The following is a 20,029-nucleotide window of genomic DNA, read 5'->3' as shown; positions in this document are numbered from 1 at the left end:
CTGGACAAGACACAGGCAGACTGAAACTGAAACCACCAGAAGGGAGGTGGTAGCGAGGTAGGTATCGGTCGCTTCCCAAGTCAGAAGTGACAGGACAAGAAGAAACAGCCTCAAATTACTCCTTAAATTTTGGATATTAGTAACAGTTTGTTCACTGAAAGGTTTATAAAGCATTGGCACAGGCTGCCCAGGGAAGTGGTTGAGTAGACAGCCCCGGAGATATTTAAAAGACTTGTGGATGTTGCACTGAGGAACAATGGTTTGAGGAGGGGCTTGGCAGTGCTGGGTTGTGGTTGGACTTGATGATCTGAAGGGCCTGTTCCAACACAAGTGATTCCATGATTCTGTCTAGGTTAGATTGTCCTTTTCTATATTAGTAGTACATTTGTGGTTATCTGTTGGAGTATACAAATAGATTTCTTATTCTAAAAAAACATACGATATCTTACTGTGTTAATCAGAATTTTTAAAAAATGAGTCATGGAGATTTCAGCAACTGACCTGCTCTACATAACATAAGTTTGGTTTTATTTTTTTCTATTTAACAGAAGTCAGCACGACACACTTTTTCCTTTTCCAGCTGAGGATACAGGCTTTTTGCCCTAAATATTTTACCAAATCATGCTTTCCCCTTCCCTACCCCACCACTGACATAATTTATCACATTGTGTGTTCATGAACTAACCTTCCATTGACTCTCTTGGCTTTAATATTTTGGAGAGAAGGTGCTGCCCAGCATCAATCAACCCTTTTTGTTTTGTTTAACATCTATAAAGGTCAGCTTGTTCTCTACAGAGCAGGTATTGTTTACAGACCTTTCTCTGCAGTTTCACTGACTACAGGCTGCTCTCACTTGAGGTTTGAATGAAAAGTTTACTCTTCAGGGAGAGAGGCTCCAAGCAAAGACAAGCTAAGGGCAAATGTGTAGCTTTGAGGCAGTCTGATCATTTAATAGTTCTCTTGTGATAGAATGTGCTGTCTGTTATTTGAGGGTCAAGGTAATGTACAGCTTAGCTTCGTGTTACTGTCAAGTCTGTGGTCATGTGCTGGTTTTGCATGCTGTGATCTGGCCCTTGGGAATTTGTTTGTTAATTGTACCCATTTGTTCCACATTCAGTGACAAGTACAGTATCTGAAGGGGTCATTCATGTTGTCTTATTTGGGGTATTTGCCTGAGGTGATAGAGGTGGAAGTTCAGGTAGTCAAGGTTTTCCTGCAGAGGGCCATTCAAACAGCTGTCTTGTCTTTGTTGTCTGGACTAGAAGGACAAAGGCACCTAAATTGGTCATCCAAAATTAGGTTTTGTAATTTGTTTTGGTCATGATATATGCCAACAAACTTCCCCAGTTCACTGGAGAGCTGTTAATAATTTGAAATTTGAATTTTTCCCTTCTTTTCTCCAACATAACTGGTAGAGACTGATTAATAGTCCCTGACTGAGCTGCATGGTCTTCGTTGTTCAGTGTCTAACCATTGGTGCTTTGTGATGACCTTGGGTTTTATCCATGCTTTGCTGCTGTTGCCAGTAAAACAGTGGAAGATACCAAATACAGTGAAATACATAGTGAGAATTACACTTGGAAGTGGAGGTCAGGAAACCAAATAAACTTATAAAAATGTAAGGATTACTGAATTGAGTGAATTAATAGAAATCATCAAGACATCTCATGCAGGGATGAGAGCAATCAGATTTGACTACTCGGTCAGCCTGGAGGAGGTAGTGTGATATATACAAGAACCAGCTGAGCTCTAATGGTCACTTAGTCATCAATACTTAGACTGCCAGTAACAGCAGGGCAATTATGAGGCAGACTGATTTCAGGAAATCATTTTGCAGGAAAAATAATGTACATTTACTAATGCAGATTGCCTAGAGGGAAAGGTATCCTTTTGTGCTCTTCAGTCCTAAAACCCTGTAGTTTATGCACATTTCTATTAATTTTTCAATTAGATCCTACAATTATTTGACTGCAACATATTACTTGTTGTCCTTAAAATAATTGTAACTTGAGGAGAAGAAAATATTTATCTTTTTTTACCACTCTATTGTGACTTTTAGCACCATATCCTTTTAGCTTGTATGTAAACAAGATTCAATCCCTCCTGCATTTGTGTTTGCAAATGGATTTTTAAAAATACAGCATCATATATGAAGAATTATATTATCACATTAAGAGCATCCTTAATGAGGTGTATTAGAATAAGTTTTGTCAGTGTAGAAGGCTCTTTCTCCCCCTGCACTCCCTTCTTGTGTTTTTAGCTTTTCTGGTACTGGAAATCAAAGCCTCAGCTTTAAGCTATTCTCTTGTGGTTTATAATTGGTGTGATTTCTGACATGTGCATGAATGCAGAGCTTTTCTTGTTTAGTTACAGAAAGCTCAGTCTAAAGACCCTGAGTGAATGTAACAGCTGCTGCACCACACTGACAATACCTTCCCCACCAAGAGAGGAAGCTGGTGTGCACAAACTTCAGTTTGACCTGAAGGGAGTAGGACAAAACAAATTAGTTTTACCTACAACATGGAGCTATTCCTAAACTTAGACTAAGGTTTGTAATGGAAGGTGGATGGGCTAGAACTAAGTCTTGATCATATCTAAAGAGGTATCAGAGAGCAGTAATTTACAGCTGGCTGTGTACTTTCAAATTATAGGTTATCTCATGCTGTATCAAGTGAATAATTTTCTAGAGCTTCACCTGCCATCTATTGGTGGAAAACAGAAAGTAGAAAATTATTTGCCTATTTAAAGCTTGAGATATAACATTTAAAAGGTATAAATTACCAGTGCGATAGTTAAAAAATGAAAAATAAATGCTTTCAGTGTAATAGAATATATTTTTATTTAGGATGAGTTGGAAACAAGTATGTCTATTTTAGCATTACTAGGATATGCAATCCTGTTCATTCAAAGTGACCTCAGTTAGTCTGAAAGTGTAGAGAATTTGATTCATTACTATTTTGGAAATAAAGTGAAGGTAACCAGGTCAAAAGTAAGTCAGCTCAGGGGGAAACTGGGAGAAGTTTTTCTATCTTGATGGAGGTGATAAAACATTCCTGCAAACTCTCAGTAGATAGTGGATAGTGAACAAGAGGTAATAAATAGAGCAAAATAAGTAATGTATCTTTTCATTCTACTCCCCTTTAATGTTCATTATTTTAATAAAGAAGAGTTAATTTAATTTTTAGTTACTAAGTTTTTATGACAGTATTGCAAGGTTGCAATAAGCCAAATAACAGAGTGGGAAGTGAGCTCAGTACTTCTTGCCTTCATTTTGAATAACTTTTCACTTTCTGTGCAAAGCAATTTTTCAGTGGAAGACAGGCAAGCATATCCAACTCTAATACCTCCATAGCCAGTCCTTTTGAGTTCTAAACAAGAGTGACTATAATGTAATTCAAGACAGATATTTGATAAGAACATTAGCATGTATCTACTATCTAACTGGATGAAAGTATAGATCAAGTATCTCTGCATGCCCCCAAGATCTTTAAAACAGCTCAGTGAGAGACAAATTTATAAATGCTTCACTTATGGTGAACTAAATACTGAAGAAAAATAAGACACTCGAAGACTGGGTGAGATATTTCAGAATTAGAAGCTTTCTACTTTTACATCTTCATCACAAAAACAACAAAAATTTCTTATGCTAAGATGACTTGAATGCAATAACTATGCAATGATTCTATTTCCCAAGCCAGCTTCTCAATTGGCAGTATTTGCACACTCAAACTTACATGCCATGGCCAATTATGAGCACAAGAATTTGCAAAAAATAACAGTTTGTCTGTCTGTTACACATAGAAATAAGAAGTAAAAGCAGCAAGCAGGATGTCAAATGCATATTTATTCCCTGTTTCAAGTTCATGCCCTTTAGCTCCATATTAAACTAAAAAAAAAAAGCAAGGAACAGTGCCACTAGTGGGGTTTTCGGGTTCCCTTTGGGATCCCTGAGACTGCTTTCGCAGCCCTCAGCGACGGAGCAAATTCCCGAGCCTTGCCCAGATAGAATTGTGGCTCGTGGTGAGCTCTCAGACCAGCGGGGAAAAGAGACCAGCACATGCAGAGAGGCACAAATCCATAGTTTATTCTATGAAGGCATCCAATCTAGCATATACCAATGGCTGTTGTTTTACAACAATATCTTTTGAGGGTTTTACAATTTGCACCAATTACCAAGGGAATTCTGATTTCTGACCAATCCCTGAGGGATTTTGCATTCAAAGCTGGCCTATGGATACTAAAAGAAAGTGAACCACTAATATTGTAGATAGATAAGAGGGTCTTCCAAGGGGGGAAGCTAGATTCCTTTTGTATTCGTCATTTCACAAGCCATTTCTTATCTCTAAGCTATGATTTTCCAAGGAGCTTGTTCTGAGGATGCAGGAAAACTTTGTTCTGTGTTTTCTGCTCCCTCCACAGAACAGCAATTGCTAAAGCAAACAACTTCAATACAAAAAACTTACAGCAATAGGCAATAAATCCAGTTCTGTGTGAACTCAAGGAATACTCTAAATTTACTCATAATGCAGAGACCGTTCTTTTCTGCTGCAAGAAAAGGGATGAGAACACATTGCAAAGGGATGCACGGTAAGGCTCAGCCTAACTGAGCACGACAGATTAGACTGGGGCTTTGCTGGAAGTGCTCAGCGTCCCATGCAGTTTAAGGCTCCTGGGAGCACACAGCTTGAATGAAGCAAGTGCAGGTTACCTGAGCATCATTTAGGTTATATAAGGCACGTCAGTAAGCAGGGATGGGACTTAGAACATTTCAGAAGAATCAGTCTTTGGGCAACCAGATAAATGGGTGAAGTGTTATAAATGGGACTTGTGACTAATGTGTAACTCTGCAAAGTACAGGGCATTATTGGTGGATGCCAGTTTCATAAGCAGTCTGTTGAATTAATAACAGGCAGGATAGCTGAGTGTCAGGCTGAGAGACAGCCCTTGAATATTAGTATAAAATTCACTAAAATGCCTAAACTCTTTGACTGCTACTTAGCTATTTAGGGATTTGCTCCTATTCATCTATTATAGAAGTAGTCAATGAAGAAAAAAGAGAGAATTCTAAAATATTAACTGTACACTTCTACATTTGCTTTTTATTTTTTCCTCTGTTTTAACTGATTTAAATTCATTGACTCGGTATATTTTTCCCTGTTATCTGTATGCTGAGCAGAATAACTTGGTGCTCTCTGTAGATATATGACAGATGATTCAACACTTCTCTATTTCCTTAACTAATTGAAAGTAAATTTTCCAAAAAATAAAAAGATCTACAAAGTGAAATCCATTGCTGACTTTGCACCTGTGGACCCTATGATAAATTGGATATGATGTGTATATGAGCAAGAAAAAATCTTCCTAAAATAGGGAAAGGTGTTAAACAGAAAAAAGTTCAAGCATGTATCATTTAATTCAGTGCTTTTAAATAAGCAATGGTCCACTGGCTAACATTTTATAAAACTTGAGATGAAGGTAAGGTGCAATGTCAGAAGATAGTTTGGATCAAGAGGGCAGAAGCTTTTCCCTGGAGAGGTGATAAATTCTACCACATACAATTATTTTTTGTCACCTTTTTAAGATGCTGTCCTAACCATGCACTGGCATTCCACGCACCTGCTTCATGGTCGTAGAAGTCATAAAATGTGCAAATGCCTATCAGTAAATCTGGTTTCTGTCAGATCATGCAAGCAGAGCTGGTCCTGGTACTTAAGACTTCGGCTGAACTCCACAGCAGGCCTGAGCAGATGGGATCTCATTTGAGAAGATATTTACACCGGATGGCTGGAGGATCCTGTACAACCTGTGTGCCTGCAGAGAGATAGAATCAGAAAAACGCTCTGTGGCTAATGACTGTGAGATTGTTGCACAGTGGTGGGAGGTTTGCTGTGCCTGTATGATGGGTGGCTCAGTGGCCAGTTCCACACTTGCCTATGAAGCTGGAGAACTGAGGTTGTGGTGTCACAGCTTCTTCTGTAGATGGGTGCTGGATGGTTTAATATGTCCCAGCTTCCTTAGTGGGGCTGAACACTAACCCTACAAACAAAATTATTTAGCTTAGGTCAAATCATCTATGAAACCCTGTGGTTTCACAGATGGCTGTCCTGAGGACTATGGGAGTGATAAAGTGCATTTGCAAGCAGTGTACTTTCTGGAGTAGTATTCCAAAAGGAAGTACAGTGGTTGTTGAAATTACTTTAAAGTTTGATGAGTTTATGGGAGGGGGTACAGGATGTGCTTGACTGCAGTAATGGTGACTTGAGGGCAGCTGACAGGCAAGGTCGCAGGGAATCTGCTCCCTGGTGATGGAGAGCATCTGCCAAACACCACAGACAGGGCAGTGCAAGACTGTCTGTGTCTGTGTGCTTCTCCCTTTATGCAGTTAGCACACTAATCATTTTTAGTCCAGAGCTTTTCTCAGTACCTCTGAAGTGATATAGATTGCCACCATTTCAGCAGTGTGTAGGAAGGTCAGAAAACGTGAGGGTAATGAACATTATTGAAGCTCAGAAAAAGAGAAAGAAAAAAAGAAAAAGTAAAAGAAAACTACCTGAAATCCCTGTCTCCTCAGGGGAAAAAAAGAAGAAGAAATCATTCCACGGCAGTAGCAGCTTTCTCTTTTGCTTGAAATCAACATCAGAGTAAGTGAAAGGAATCAAGTAAATGCAAGCAAACAGATTTTAAACCAGCTGGCATCTACCTCCTACAGCAAGCAGGGAAGGCAAATCTTTAGCAAAGCTTTTATAACCTGTGTATTGTTGCAAATCAGGTCTGATATGTTCAATCATGCTTCTGCTCAGAGTGTTTTTTATTTAAGATTATTGCTTTACGTTTTAAGCGAATATGTTCCATGTTCTGAGCAGAAGTAAGCAAAGAAGAAGAATAAAAGTGAACAATACATAGACAGGGCTTTTCAGACCCAGAACATAAAGCATCATCTTTTGGTATTGGCTGACTCTCCTCTTCCACTCTACAATAATCAATGTGATATAAAAATATTCAGCTTCTGTGCAAAGACTGAAACTTGGTATATCTTTTAACATTTGCTCTCAATGAGACAAGTACAGCAATGAAGCTATTATGCCACAAATACTTTTGATAAAGGCATATTGATCACCTTTATTTTGGCCTGAGAAGTACATTATTCCTTTTGTCTCAGCAGCTGCAAAGTTCCTAATTTCTCTTCCTCGCTGTGACTAGTGACAATTGCATTTAGACTTTGGAGAGTAACTATTGTGTGTTTGTTTTCTTTCCAGCCATCTAATGAATTGATATATGTGTAATTCTAATTCACATTTTTCTAGTGTGATAACAAGTGTGATACTAACAGCTTGGCTGTTCTGTGGAATTTCAATTTAATGTCTCCAAGCTTCAGCAGAAAATGGGAGCATCTGCCTTCTGAACTGTTTTTTGACTGGCTGGGTGACTCAACTTGTAAAACCAGCAAAAAGATCAAGTAAACTTTCTTTTTATTTGCAACACAATTGAATAATCAGAAATGATAGGAAATATTTTTTTTTTCTTCTTTGATTAAAATAAAATCAGGTTGCCTACATTTTCCTTTCAAAAGTCTGTACTTTGGAAAATATCCTGAAATGAATGTCAGAGAGTAGTAATAAGGATAGATAGAAAGATCAAGCCAATTTGAAATTAAATAGTGGTTCATTTTAAAGTAATGCTGGGTTATTAGTTTCAGTGAACTCATGTTTCCAACCAAAATGTCATTTCTGAATTATGCACTAAAAACTGCACTGACAATGTGCAATTGAAACCTTTTAAAATTTATTTTTCAAGTATAGAGAAAAGTGAATTAGCACCATTTCTTTTGTAACACATTCAGTTTGAATAAATAGGTATTTTCTGATGAGAATTCCTAGGCAGTAGCAGTCCTTTTCGATGAACCACAAGTGTTGCCTAAGTGACCAGAGATTTTATCTTCTGGCCTTTTCTGCTTTTTGCCATTACAACAGTGGGTAAATTCTCTACTGAAGCATAAGATATATTTAATTTTCTGTAGTCTGTCTACTAGCAAGCAAAACTGAAACAGAAACGCAGTCATTGACTTGTGAGATTTTACATCCAGACAGATCTTTTGCTATGACTTTATACAGAGCTTAGTGCGAGTCTCATAACTCAGAGGAATGGCAATAGTAGAATAACCAGTAAGTCAAACTAATAAAATTGAAGTTTGCATAAACCTCAGAACATCTATGATAATTCCATAGTTCTGTGCCTTGTCCCAGACATTGTATATCATAGAAGAAAATTGAAATGTAATTATGGGAGAAAGAAAACAGGAGTTCCCTAATTCTAGCTTATTAGCTATCATGGTAACTGGATTGAAAACCAATGAACTCAGTAGGAAGGGTTCCCTTCTGTTCATTATCCCTCATATGACCCTTTGAAAAAAAAAGCTAAATTGTTTTGAGCTGAGGAAGAAAAAATTCTACAGAGGAAGATATTCTATATAACCATTTTAAGCCTGATTAACAGAAAGCAGTTCTTGCATAATTCTCAGATTTATTCCTTGGAACCTGTCCACAAAACCATCCCTATGGAAGAGCTATGGATTTATGGCTTCCTTTATGGTATGGCATTCTTCTCATTTTCAGCAAACCAAGACCAAATGCCCCTATTCTCTAGGACATACAGGTGGTGAGGTCAGGAAAGTGAACCTCTATAAAACTCATTTATCAAGTTAATGTCATTTATTGGTCCATTGTCAAAATATTGACTAGAATCTTGCAAGTGCTCTGGTGCTGTGGAATGTCACCTGGCCTCTGCTGGCAAAGTACCAGATATTGCCAAGATGGATTGTGATGAAGGAGCTGTCCCTGCCATCTGGCACAGACACCCAGGCATGTGCACATGCTCTGCTGAGAGCCCTGTTGGCAGTGCTGGAGATGGGAAGGCGTGTGCCAAGCACAGTGGGCTTCCGACCACCTGAATCTGTGCACGATTTGGCACTCGTTTCATGCTGCATCCAAGTTGAGCAAACTGTCAAAATTTATAACCATAAAGCTCAAGTGCTAACATACAGAGAGAATCCACGTGTTTGCATGAGTGGCTGAGCTGCCCAGACTTCAGACAAAGCTTGTTTTCTTCAAAAGTATCTGTGATCAAGAGAGCCCATGTTTGTGTATGACTCTAAAGCAATTTTGGCCTTCAGATTTCTCCTGTCTTGTTGATACTGGTTTGGAAAAAGGGTTGAAGAAACTGTGCTTTCTCTTTTCTTCCTCACCAAGAGCAGGGCTGGTGAGGCAGTGTGGATAAAGACTTGTCTTTACATCTGTAGTGTGGCTCAAGTTGGGCATATTCCTGCACCAGGAACAGTTAGTTCCCAAGCTCATAGAGAGCACACTCAAAAAGTACCCGGCATAAGATTGCAAAAGAAACCCCAAAACCAAACCAAAAACCAAAATCCAACAACAAATTAGAACAACACCGTGCTCCCACCCTTCTACAAGAGTGTATCCTGGGTGTTAGCCTGCAGCTATCCCAGGGCTCTTGAGAAGAAATTTAAAATAAGCACTGTAAGCACCCTAATTGTCCCCCGGTTATGAAGTTGATTGGACCAGGTTTTGCTCCTCTTACATTTTAGAAGACTTTCAATTCTTTCTGAATTGAAGGATTTAATTATAATCTTCCCAGGGACCATAACATCAGCAGAAGTTGCCAGACAATAGTGTTTTGGCTTCCTCCATCACCACATGGTGCTGGGAAGGGGTCTTTGAGGCAGTGGTGTTGGAAACATGCCTCACAAGAAATCTCCAGCCCCAGTTTGGCTTGCCTGTGAGTTCCTGTTAGGATGGGCAGGAAGTCGGTGACTAGGGACCAGGATCTGCCTGTGACATTTTATTCATAGTGTGTTTCTTCCCTTGAAGAGATGCCACAAGCAGACCTCTGGGGAGAGGACTGTCATTTTTTGGCCTCTCTCTCATTTCTGTTTTACTTTTCCTGCTCCCTGCAACATTATAATGTTCTTCAGTTGCCTTCACAGTGGTGTCTTAAATAGTGAATCCTCTGAATCTTTTGCTCAATAAACAAAATATGGGAAAGCAGAGCTCTGCTCAAATGATAGAACAGCCTTCTGGCATTGAAACTGCTGTCATTCCTGGGTCAAGCAGAAAAGTTCTATACTTGTGCTCTTGATCCAAAGGAGATTTTTGTTTTTCTAATTAAGGATGGGCAAGAGTGAGTTATATTCTAAGAGCCCCAATTGATTTGGATTATCTCTTGGCTGGGACTAATCTCTTTAGCCATGGAACATAACTGAGTGCAGTGTTTCAGACTGAGAGACTGGCTTTTAGGGTAACATCCCACAGACACAGAGGCATCTGATGTGTTTCATGGCACTGAACTGGCAAAGTATTACAATGCAGGTGTTTAAATCTGTATATGCCTAATGAGCTCTTGTGTTTGAACACTAGATTTTACTTGCAGTCAAGACATAGTCTTTGTGCTTATTTAATGTTTGATGGCTGGCAATATGATTCATAGTCAAGGGTGTGACATTATGAATAAATAGGTTTTTATTTATAACATTTATCACAAAAGATTTACTAAATATGGGATTGGATTTGTTCATGTACAAATCTTAAACCAAGCAACACATTGCTCCTTGTAGACTTTCAATTTCTACTCCAGCTGGTCTTATTGAAAGGATCAAATATTTTGTATCTACTACATTTAAAGAAGCAATGCTCTGCTTTCCATGTTGGAAAAGGTGACATATTATGATGGGAAGTTATTATTATCTTATAGAAGCTTAATTCAGAGCAGACTTTTAGATTAGTGAGACAGCTGCAGCACAGCACAGCAGTCAGCACTCTTATGTGTACTTGAGATCATAATTTGTGAGAGGTCGCCAAAATTTGTAGGCACGTGCATAGATTAGAGCTGCAGTAGTCCCTGGGACTGGTCACATGCTGAAGTTGAAAATACACTCAAGTGTCCTTCTGTATAGATCTATAAATAGTGCACCAGTTTGTAATTTTAACACTCTTTCTGCAGCTCCACTGACTTTAATCTACCTGTGCTATTCTTTTCCTTTGTAATAATGAACTGTATAAACTCCTGGGGTTTTTATCAGAGCTCAGTAGCCCAGAAAAATAGGACAGAAAATTAGTGCAAAGTATTTCTTACTATCCTGACATTCAAGGTGACTGTGATGGGTTGAGTTTCTGGTCACTTAAGGACTTTCAGCTAGCTTTTGCTCTTAACACAAGTAGAGATTGATTACAGTAAAGAGACAAACTGTTTGTGTTGGACTATGGTCAAGCAGTACACTGTTTGTGCCTATCTATCACAACTTTTCAAGACAAGCATGTGATCCAGAAGGTTCTAAAAAAGAGCAGGTGTGTTATGTGGTTATTAAGCAGCCTTTGTGGGAATGTTCCTGGGTTCAAAGTCTCCATGTTAATAAGTCTGGGTGAACTAACAGTTATTGGGTGATGAGTCATCAATGTCTACACTTACAAATAACCAGGTGTGGTGAGGGGGTGAGTTTTTCCGTCTGGTACAAAATACAGTCTGCTTGCTGGCAGTGAAATGGGGAAGTATGTGGCTTACCTGGGGCACTCTCAACTGGCAGGAATCACAACACTCATTTCCTCCTCTTCATGTTATCCATCTTTAGTGACTTTCTCCTGTGAAAACAGCCTCCATCTGCAGAGATGTCATTTGATTTTGTTGGCTGTGCGCATGGTGTAGGCACCTGCCACTGGATCACCGTTGATTTCATTGGTAAAAGCCAAGGAACAGAAAAGGTAACTTTGCATTAGCTGTCCTAGAAATGCAACTAATGCAGCAACTGTTGGAGACCAACCATATACAGTGGGTACCTACTGCTTTCTGTTTGCTTCATGTCTGTGTTTTAAACAAAGACCTGCAATCTTTTTAAACAAATGCTGCAATCTTAGTCTGCATTTTAGCCAACACACCAAGACTGTGACATCATTTTGCCTTGCCACGTTTTCCTCAGGGGATGGTGACTGGCTGACAGCCCATTGTATAGTTATGTTCTGTCTAAGCTTGCTCGCCTTCAAAGCACCAGTGAAAGAGCACTGAAAATCCTGAAGACTGTGAGAACATGGACACTGTCTTGTTTTGTCACAGCTGAATTATTCTTATTCTGTATTCTTTTGAAGAATGTCTTCTCAAAAATATTCACAAGGCCAGCTATGTTGTAAAAATGATCCAGGACATGCATTTTCTTTCAGTGTGCTGTAGAGATGCTGGACTGATTTAATAACACTATTACCATCATCCCTCATGCTCTCCCAGTACCTCTGAAATCCCTTTGCTAGCAACCCATAATTACAATCCTTAGAGTGAAAATCTAGAGTACTTGATCCCTAAAGGTAGCATAAAAAAGGTACTAGCACCAACAAAATTTGTAGGCCTGTCCTTGCAAATTGTTACAGAAGAACATGAAGAACATGAAGATTCAGGATTATATCCAGGGCATCTTAACTACTGTGGTTTAGGTAGACCTGCTCTCAAATAGTGTATAGTTTATACTGCAACCACAAACTACTGTGCATAAAGCATCTGTGAAATGCTATAACTGCAGCAAATCCAAGCTTTAGCAGAGACTGAACCTTCTACATCTTCTACTCCCATGAACTCCCTTGGCATCCATTCAGGAGGCAGACATCACTGGAGCACAGTCAAGGAGCCACGTAGCCACCTCCTGACAATTCCTCTGTGTTAGGAAGGGTTGCACAAAGTCCCTCTAAGAGGGAGGAAAAAACCTGATGGAGAGGAAAGTACAAGCAGCTGGTGAGACATCAAGAAAGCAGTGTATGCTGCCAGGTCATGTTCCAGGACAGGTGGACTCAGCCTGCAGCAAGGTCCAAAGAAGGGCTGGTGTACATCAGTGAGCAGAGGAACGGCAAGTTCACCGTTTGAGAGGGCCCCAAGAGAACTTGTCTCATCAAAGATATTGTGGGATGAACATGGAGCTTTCAAAGTGGAGCTTTTTCAGTTTACCAGAAGGAATTGAGCAGTACCTGTAGGGAGGGTGACTCTGTACTGCAGTTCAGAGGTCCTGTGGAAATGCACACCAAATCAGATGAGTCAAAGGCTTGGATTCACTTATGTTGGTTCTTGGGAATCAATGAATATTCTTGGCAGTATTTCCTTGAACTCCAGACTCCCCTAGTATTTTGCAAGATGAGTAAGGGAGACCCAAATACCAGATGGAACCATGAAGGAGATTTCCCAGTGTTGTCTCCTCAGAGAGAGTGACAGGTCAGGGAGGTTCTGAACATGTAGCTTCTTCCTCCCTGGATTAGGGTCTTGTGCAGAAACTTATCCTCTTAAGAAACTCCTCATTTGGTGCCTCAGGGTGTTTTCAATAGCACATTTCTCTAGAAGTGCCCTCTTCAATGAGTGTGAACAAAATCTGTCTGCTGACACCAACACCTGGATATCAATTCAAAAACTAGAAAGAATCCTGCATCCCATGAAAAGAAGGTGGCCTGTGATGCAATGTCTGTGGGATTTGCACCAAATATGGTTTATCAGGGCATTTAGTTCACACAGCTTTTTCCCAGACTAATTAATTAATAGTATTGTTGATTTGTGTTTCTGTCCTGTTGCAAGTTTGTGGCACTGTTTTGGTCTGATTTTTGCCCTATGCATCCTGGCAGTGATTATGCCTACCTGTTGTGCTGGTTATGTTGCCACACAAGAAGACCATGAACTGGGGTTCATGCAATCCAAGTGTTCGATCATTTGAGCCTGGATCTGCTGCCACTCAAAAGAATTTATTTGTCCATGTGGATATTGCATGGTGAAGAATACCAGGAACTCTTTGGGTTCACATTTTCTGCCTCAGTATTCGTTTCAGCCACTGAAATGGTATGACAGCAGGCAAGGAGTTTCATTGAAAAATTGTGCAGTCTAGAATCTTCACACTGGTTTTGGAAACCAGGCCTAATGGTGTACTGGTATTTTTAAAGTCATGTCATATGTCAGGACTGGGAAATGCTAGTGCAATATCCTCTAGACTTTTCAGCTGATATCCTTTTTTAATTTGATGAGTAGAAACAAGTCTTTGTGCTGTATAGATATGATGATATTCAACTTACATTATGTATTTTGAAATAAAGCATGACAGAATACTCCTCTGGCTCTATGTGTATCCTGAGGACCTTATTTATGACACTGCTTCAGGTGTTAGCAGCTCTGCCTCCTCTTGCTGCAACACATGGGAATCCAGTGAAGTGTTTGGCCTAAAGTCTGTTTTCCATCTGGCCAGTATATAAAGTGACAGTGCAAACCCACTGACATAACACCTCTTCACCATAATGTTACAAGTGCCTCTAGTCAAGGTGCAGGGGATGGCAGTGAAGTGTCAACACCAGAAAATATGATTGGACCTTTGTGGAAGGATAGTTGTGCCAGGGCAGTGAATATACTATTCCAAAGGCAAGGGAACATATCCAAATTACACCCACTTCTCCCAAAAGTAGTATTTTTTTGCCAGAGCAAGGACATTTGTAATATTCCCTTCTGATAAAAATACCAAAACAGCTGATTTTATATCAATTAACTCGACAAAAGTACTCTTTCTTTATGTCCTTCCACTTCCATTTGTTTTTATGAGAAAGTTACTTTCTTTTTTTTCTCCTAACTCATCTGAAAAGTGTTTCAGGAATGTGCAATTGTTTTTACTGATATTTGAAATTTCATCCAGAAGAACTCTTTGCACAAATGCAAAGAAAAGGGGAAGATCCTTGTCCTTTTGTCCTTTTCCTTCCTTCAGTCTTCTTCATTCTCCCTTGCTATATAAATATCAAGGAAAATCAGTGCTGTTAATTCTTTCTGGTTGTGGCAAAGATTCCTCCAAAATATGTTACTCCAATAGGCAGCAATAATGCAAAAAGAATCTTTGAATACTAGCAGAAAATTATCCACGGAGGAATAAATTTTTGGTTTTTTCCCACAAAAATCAGTGTGACTGTTATATCTCTCTGGTTTTCAGATTTTTCACCTTAGAGATTACTCAACTATTGAACTTCTCTGGACACTATGCTGATCCTTTCTTTATTATTATAATTTTCTTTTTTCTATTATTTCTCTCTCTTTTTTTTTTTTTTTTTTTAATTTTTATGAGAGTCAACTGTTATTTTAAGCTTAGTAAATTCTCAGCTTGCCAAGCTAAATATTCCAGACAAAGAGCTACTTGTCCAAAGTTGTTCTGCTATGGTAATGCACCCTGACCTTTCAAGCAAGGGTCATTTCAGGTTATGAAACAAGCCCTCAGCATGTGAGATGCTGCTGGAATGCCAGCCTTCTTCACCCCCCTTTCATGCCATGCCCCTGCCACCTGACTCATGGGGCCTGCCTTAAAGGTTGTATTCTGGCTGTCACTTTGGCTTCAAGGCTGTTGGCACTCCTGCAGAGAGAGCAAGTGTGCTTGAAATCAAGTTTTGTACTTAAAAGCCTGTCTGTACTGTTAAGGAGAGCAAAGCTCTAACCTCTTGTTGCTCATTTCTGTATATTTCTGTAGCCCCTGTGTCACACCAGTCAGTCCCTTTTGCTCCCGTGGAAGAACCTGACTGTACCAGAGAATGCCCATCTGAGCAATGTGGATGAGATTGCTGCTCCATCTGCCACGACAGGAACTGTGCCCTTTAAAGCTGTAGACTTTTTTAAGCTGTTACTTATTTTGTTTCATACCAAAGCAGATAGCAAACCTCACTCTGGTTTATAGGCAATCCACGCGCTGACAGTTACTGTGTCTTACTCCCCTGAGCAGCTAGAGTTCAGCTTCATGAGATCAACCTGCCCATGGAACTGCCCACTTCCTCTTCCCTCTTCCTTTTCCCTTCATGTGTGCCATCCCAGGTAAAGTCTTGAAGCTGCTGAGGGTCTCCAGATGCTGGAGGAACTGCAGCTTTGAAGCAGATGGTAGAGTTGTCTCTGCCCTTCTTTTGTTCTCAGTTCCCAGGTGGCATCTTTCAACTGATGCTGCCATGACAGGGAGAAGAAAGCACCCTGGAATATTTAAGAGTCTACTTCTTCCATGTAAATTAGGAGATATTTAAAGTATGGTATGTCTTCCTCCTAGGGCAGGGAGAGAGGCTGTGTGGGGAAGGCATAACATTTAGGTTCTGGTCAGGGAGTTGTTTTGCTTTCTGAGCTACTCTGAGATTTTTTACTTCATGCAATAAACTCAACTCCAGTGCAAGGGTAAGGAAGAGACTCACCCATGATGCTGCTTTCCTTTGTGTGGTGGGGTGGGAATCACAGGCTTTTCTTCCCCCTTCCAGGTCCTGGCAACTGCTACTGCTGGCCATGGTGAACATGCAGGACAGTTAGGTCAAAGTAGGTGAAGTAAATTCCTGGCTGAAGAGACCTTTCAAATTTCCAAATTAAGTTTCACATAAGCCAGTTTTTAAAGTGATGCTTTCCCCTCTGCTGTCTCCCCATCTTGAATATCTCTGCCTGAACAATATTCTTAAATATATTTTTTTCTGCTATTGTATGGGTTAGGATGCTATACCAACTTCCTACTCCGAAGAGCCAAGTCATTCATAGTTAAGAACTTCTTGCCAATGCTGAAGAAGTAGCAATAGTGTTGTCTCTCTGCCTTGCCTATGGAAGCTGGTGGCAATAATTTAATCAAGGCCTGAGCCAAACCAATAAACTCTGCTGTGCTTTTTGAGTAACGGTGGCCTGTTCTCAGAGGCAAAAAAATATGGGGGAAAGAAAGAGTAAATACTAAAGGCTAAGCAGGATGGTTTATTTGTCACTCTTAAATTGAACACAGGTATGGGTTTCTTCCCCTCTGTTTCCTAATTTCTCTTTCCACTTTGTTTAAAAGACAGAAATTAAAGGGTTTATAATCCAGAGAGTCTTTCTTTTGTTGACATTGTCCTATTCTCAAGATTAAAGAACCACAGCTCCCCGAGAGAGGGACTCACACTGATAACTAAACCAGATTAACCATTTCTTGCCCTGTTTTGATACATAGACTGGCCTCACACATCTCCACAGATTGAAGTGCTGGTTTTGCAAGAGGGTATTCTGCATGGCTGTGGGTCACAGCATGTGACCAGGCTGACTCCTCTTATGTGCCTCTGCTCCCAGATCTCAGTGGACTCTCCAGTAGTCTGCATAATTTTTATTTCTTGCATTTAGTAACTGTGTTTCATTTCCTTAATGATACTAGCCAGCAAAATTGAAGAGATTTTAACTATGGGATATCAAACTCATACTGCAACCAACTTCCAACCAGCTTCCCATCCGTTTGTCTTTGGCTCAAAGATTTTATTTGTAACTGAGTACACTTGTACTTTGTACTGTAACATCATATTGTAAACCCTTCATAACCTGAGAATGTCAGCCTGGGCTCATGGGTATTTGCTGTCTCTCAAAAGAGTGAGACATGCTACACCTGTCCAGATTTGGCTCTGGGTATAACGTAACATAACAAACTTGTGAGGAGCTATTGTGTTAGTCTAATGAGTTAGGTTCAATCAGCAACAGAGCAGACACTTTGCTAACAGATATGAGTATATGACTGTAAAAGGATTGTGAAACTTCCTTTAAAAACTTTGCATAGAAAATTGTGATTTGAAGTAATTTCTCCTCTTTAGCTCATTTATGCCTGTGTAATTGATTTACAAACACCTTTACTCCGTTAAAAAGTTATTTACATGCTTGATGGTATCTTTGCTATCCGTACTCCTCATGTATAAGAAGCCTGACAATTAATGCTAAGCTTAATTCCACATGTTTACAGAAGCAAACTCACAGATAGCTGTTAATTTCCCTTGGTACCCTTATAAACCAATATGTTTTTGCTGGCTTATTTGTAAAATAAACACTGTACATTTACTTAATTATATTTGATGTCATAATTCCAGGTTTTTCTTTGGCCTACAGGGGCTCAGGGCCCTCAAGGCAGCTTTCCTCATTATTAAACAACAGTTGTATAGCTGTAGTTAGTAAATTATGATTGAAAACATGCATAACAAACCAATGCACAGCAGTTTCTATAATACAGTGAAAAACACACCTTTACAGTGAAAAATGTAATTTTCCAAAGGGAAAGCATGAAGTGCTGTTCAAAACTCAAATGTTTATTTGCTATTTTGTCCTCTCTGAATGAATGAATAATAGTGTCTGCATTCTAAAAAGGAAAGTAATGAGAAACAGCATTCACAGTGAAGTGGGACAGAGATTGTTGCTGCTTGTAATATATTTCTAATTTCAGCTAATGTTTGAAACTACTTTAAGGGCAGAAGTGACTTCCAGCAGGGTCTGGTCACCCCAGTGACTATATCCTCATGGACCAGCCCTCTCAGCAGATGGATATGTTGGTTTCTCTCCTCTTTGTCTCCATGCACTTTTCAAAAAAACTCCAAGGGTCATCCTTTAACCACAGCCCTCCACTCAGCACAGGGCCTCCTAGCTGCCTGAAACAAACAGTTGTCCCCGTGTTTTTTTAATACATTATTTTCTTTTGATTCCACCTTGTGTGATTGTTTGTCTTTGGCAGCAACTGTGCAAGTGAAAATTTGGAAGTCTAAAATATTTAAAGCACAAGTTCTTTAGCCAAAGTTCCTCTACAGCAATATTTGCTCCTGCACTTCATATCGCATATCTTAAAATGTAGTGCTGGCTGAAAGAATCACGTAATAATTCTGGTGACAGAATTGGAAGATATATTGTATGCAACCAGCTCTGTATTTGCTCAACATATTTAATTACATGGTAAAATTAATTTATCAAGTTTTCATATTTATGCTTTGACTATTCATCATCAGGTTTCTGTATGCATTTTTGGAAGGGTCTTTTTTGGGTCCAAGCACTGCTGAACTGCTCTGATTTGTTGGATATGTCACTATAGTTGCAATGCTTTGCTGCTTTTCTTTTTCTTTTGCATTTTTATGCTCTGAAAGTAACATCTTTTTCTTTATCTTTTTTAAAGATAAAGACATTCCCTGCTGATACATCTAATCCTTTTTTCGATCCCTTTACAACAGTACCACAGTTTTCTGTAAGTAGAACATGCAACTAAAAAACTGTGTTTTAACACAATTCCAACTGATTTTTTTTTGTGTCAGAAATCTATGCACTAAGCAGTCTTCAAAAAAAAAAAAAAAAAAAGAGATAAATTACAAGTAGAAATTAAGAGTATGAAGCAGTTAAATATTCCCATTATACAAAAACTTGCCTGCATTCAGACATTGCTGCTTACTAGACAGAGGACTAAAAATTAAAGGTCAAGATTCACCACTAATGAAGTTGATCCCAAAATGTTGTTCATTTTAGGACTGTAGAGGACACTTGTGAAGCTCCATGACATCTTTACAGGGAGCAGTAGGGGAATGGGAAGACTTAGTCCTCTGTCTAGCAATTGCATGGCCTCCTGCCTGAAACCACCTGCTGTGCCATCACAAAGAGGGCCCTGATTTTCATTGAATTTACAGATGAATTTTAAAGAATTGTAGTTGGAGTGTGAATGACTACAATGGTATCCTTGTACAAACTCACATGTTTACCCGAGAACTTGAATCCAATATTGAACTTCATTGTTGTTAAATTTTCCCAGAAGACGTGACTTAGGGATTTTGGTGAGGTAAACTACATAAAAACAGAAAACAATTATCTGACAATTTAAAAAGTAAGTATGATTGAAATCTTGCTTTGGTGGCAGAGGCATTATGTAATACGTATGACAAAAAAAAGCATGACAAAATTAACTACTCTTTAAGAAACACTCTGCTTATAAATGCCATGTAAAATGACTTACATTTTTAAAGTTACATTTCAGATTTTGACCTTGAATTTTACTGGTTGCAGCAATCTATATCTGGCATATAATCCAGGACAAGTAACTTCATTCACTGATTGGTCATGTGAAGGTTCTGTCTGTATTTAATGATTTAAAGAAAGAGGCTTTTCTTTCACCATAAACCTGATCATGGGCTTTTATGTAAATTAGTTTTTTCTCCAAGCAGGTACTTTAAAGCCAGAGTTAGTTAGCCTCCCTAAGCTGTGTAAGTGC

General features: G+C 39.2%; 1 protein-coding gene across 4 annotated transcripts in view; it reads left to right on the top strand.

Annotated features, from left to right (window-relative positions):
- Positions 1-20,029, top strand: part of EPB41L4B (erythrocyte membrane protein band 4.1 like 4B) — a 166,172-nt gene that overhangs the window by 136,744 nt on the left and 9,399 nt on the right. For 3 of the 4 annotated variants that reach the window (XM_088171683.1, XM_088171673.1, XM_088171657.1), the window contains one exon: positions 18,950-19,018. The exons of the other annotated variant lie outside the window; for it this stretch is intronic. In XM_088171683.1, coding sequence (XP_088027809.1) covers positions 18,950-19,018 — 69 coding nt within the window. The remainder of the gene's footprint in view (positions 1-18,949; positions 19,019-20,029) is intronic. 4 annotated transcript variants of the gene reach the window in all.

Source organism: Sturnus vulgaris, chromosome 1 (assembly GCF_052056855.1).
Source record: "Sturnus vulgaris isolate bStuVul1 chromosome 1, bStuVul1.hap1, whole genome shotgun sequence".
Classification (NCBI taxonomy): domain Eukaryota; kingdom Metazoa; phylum Chordata; class Aves; order Passeriformes; family Sturnidae; genus Sturnus; species Sturnus vulgaris.
The sequence above is the reverse complement of the archived record's forward strand: the minus strand, read 5'-3'. Positions and strand labels throughout refer to the sequence as shown.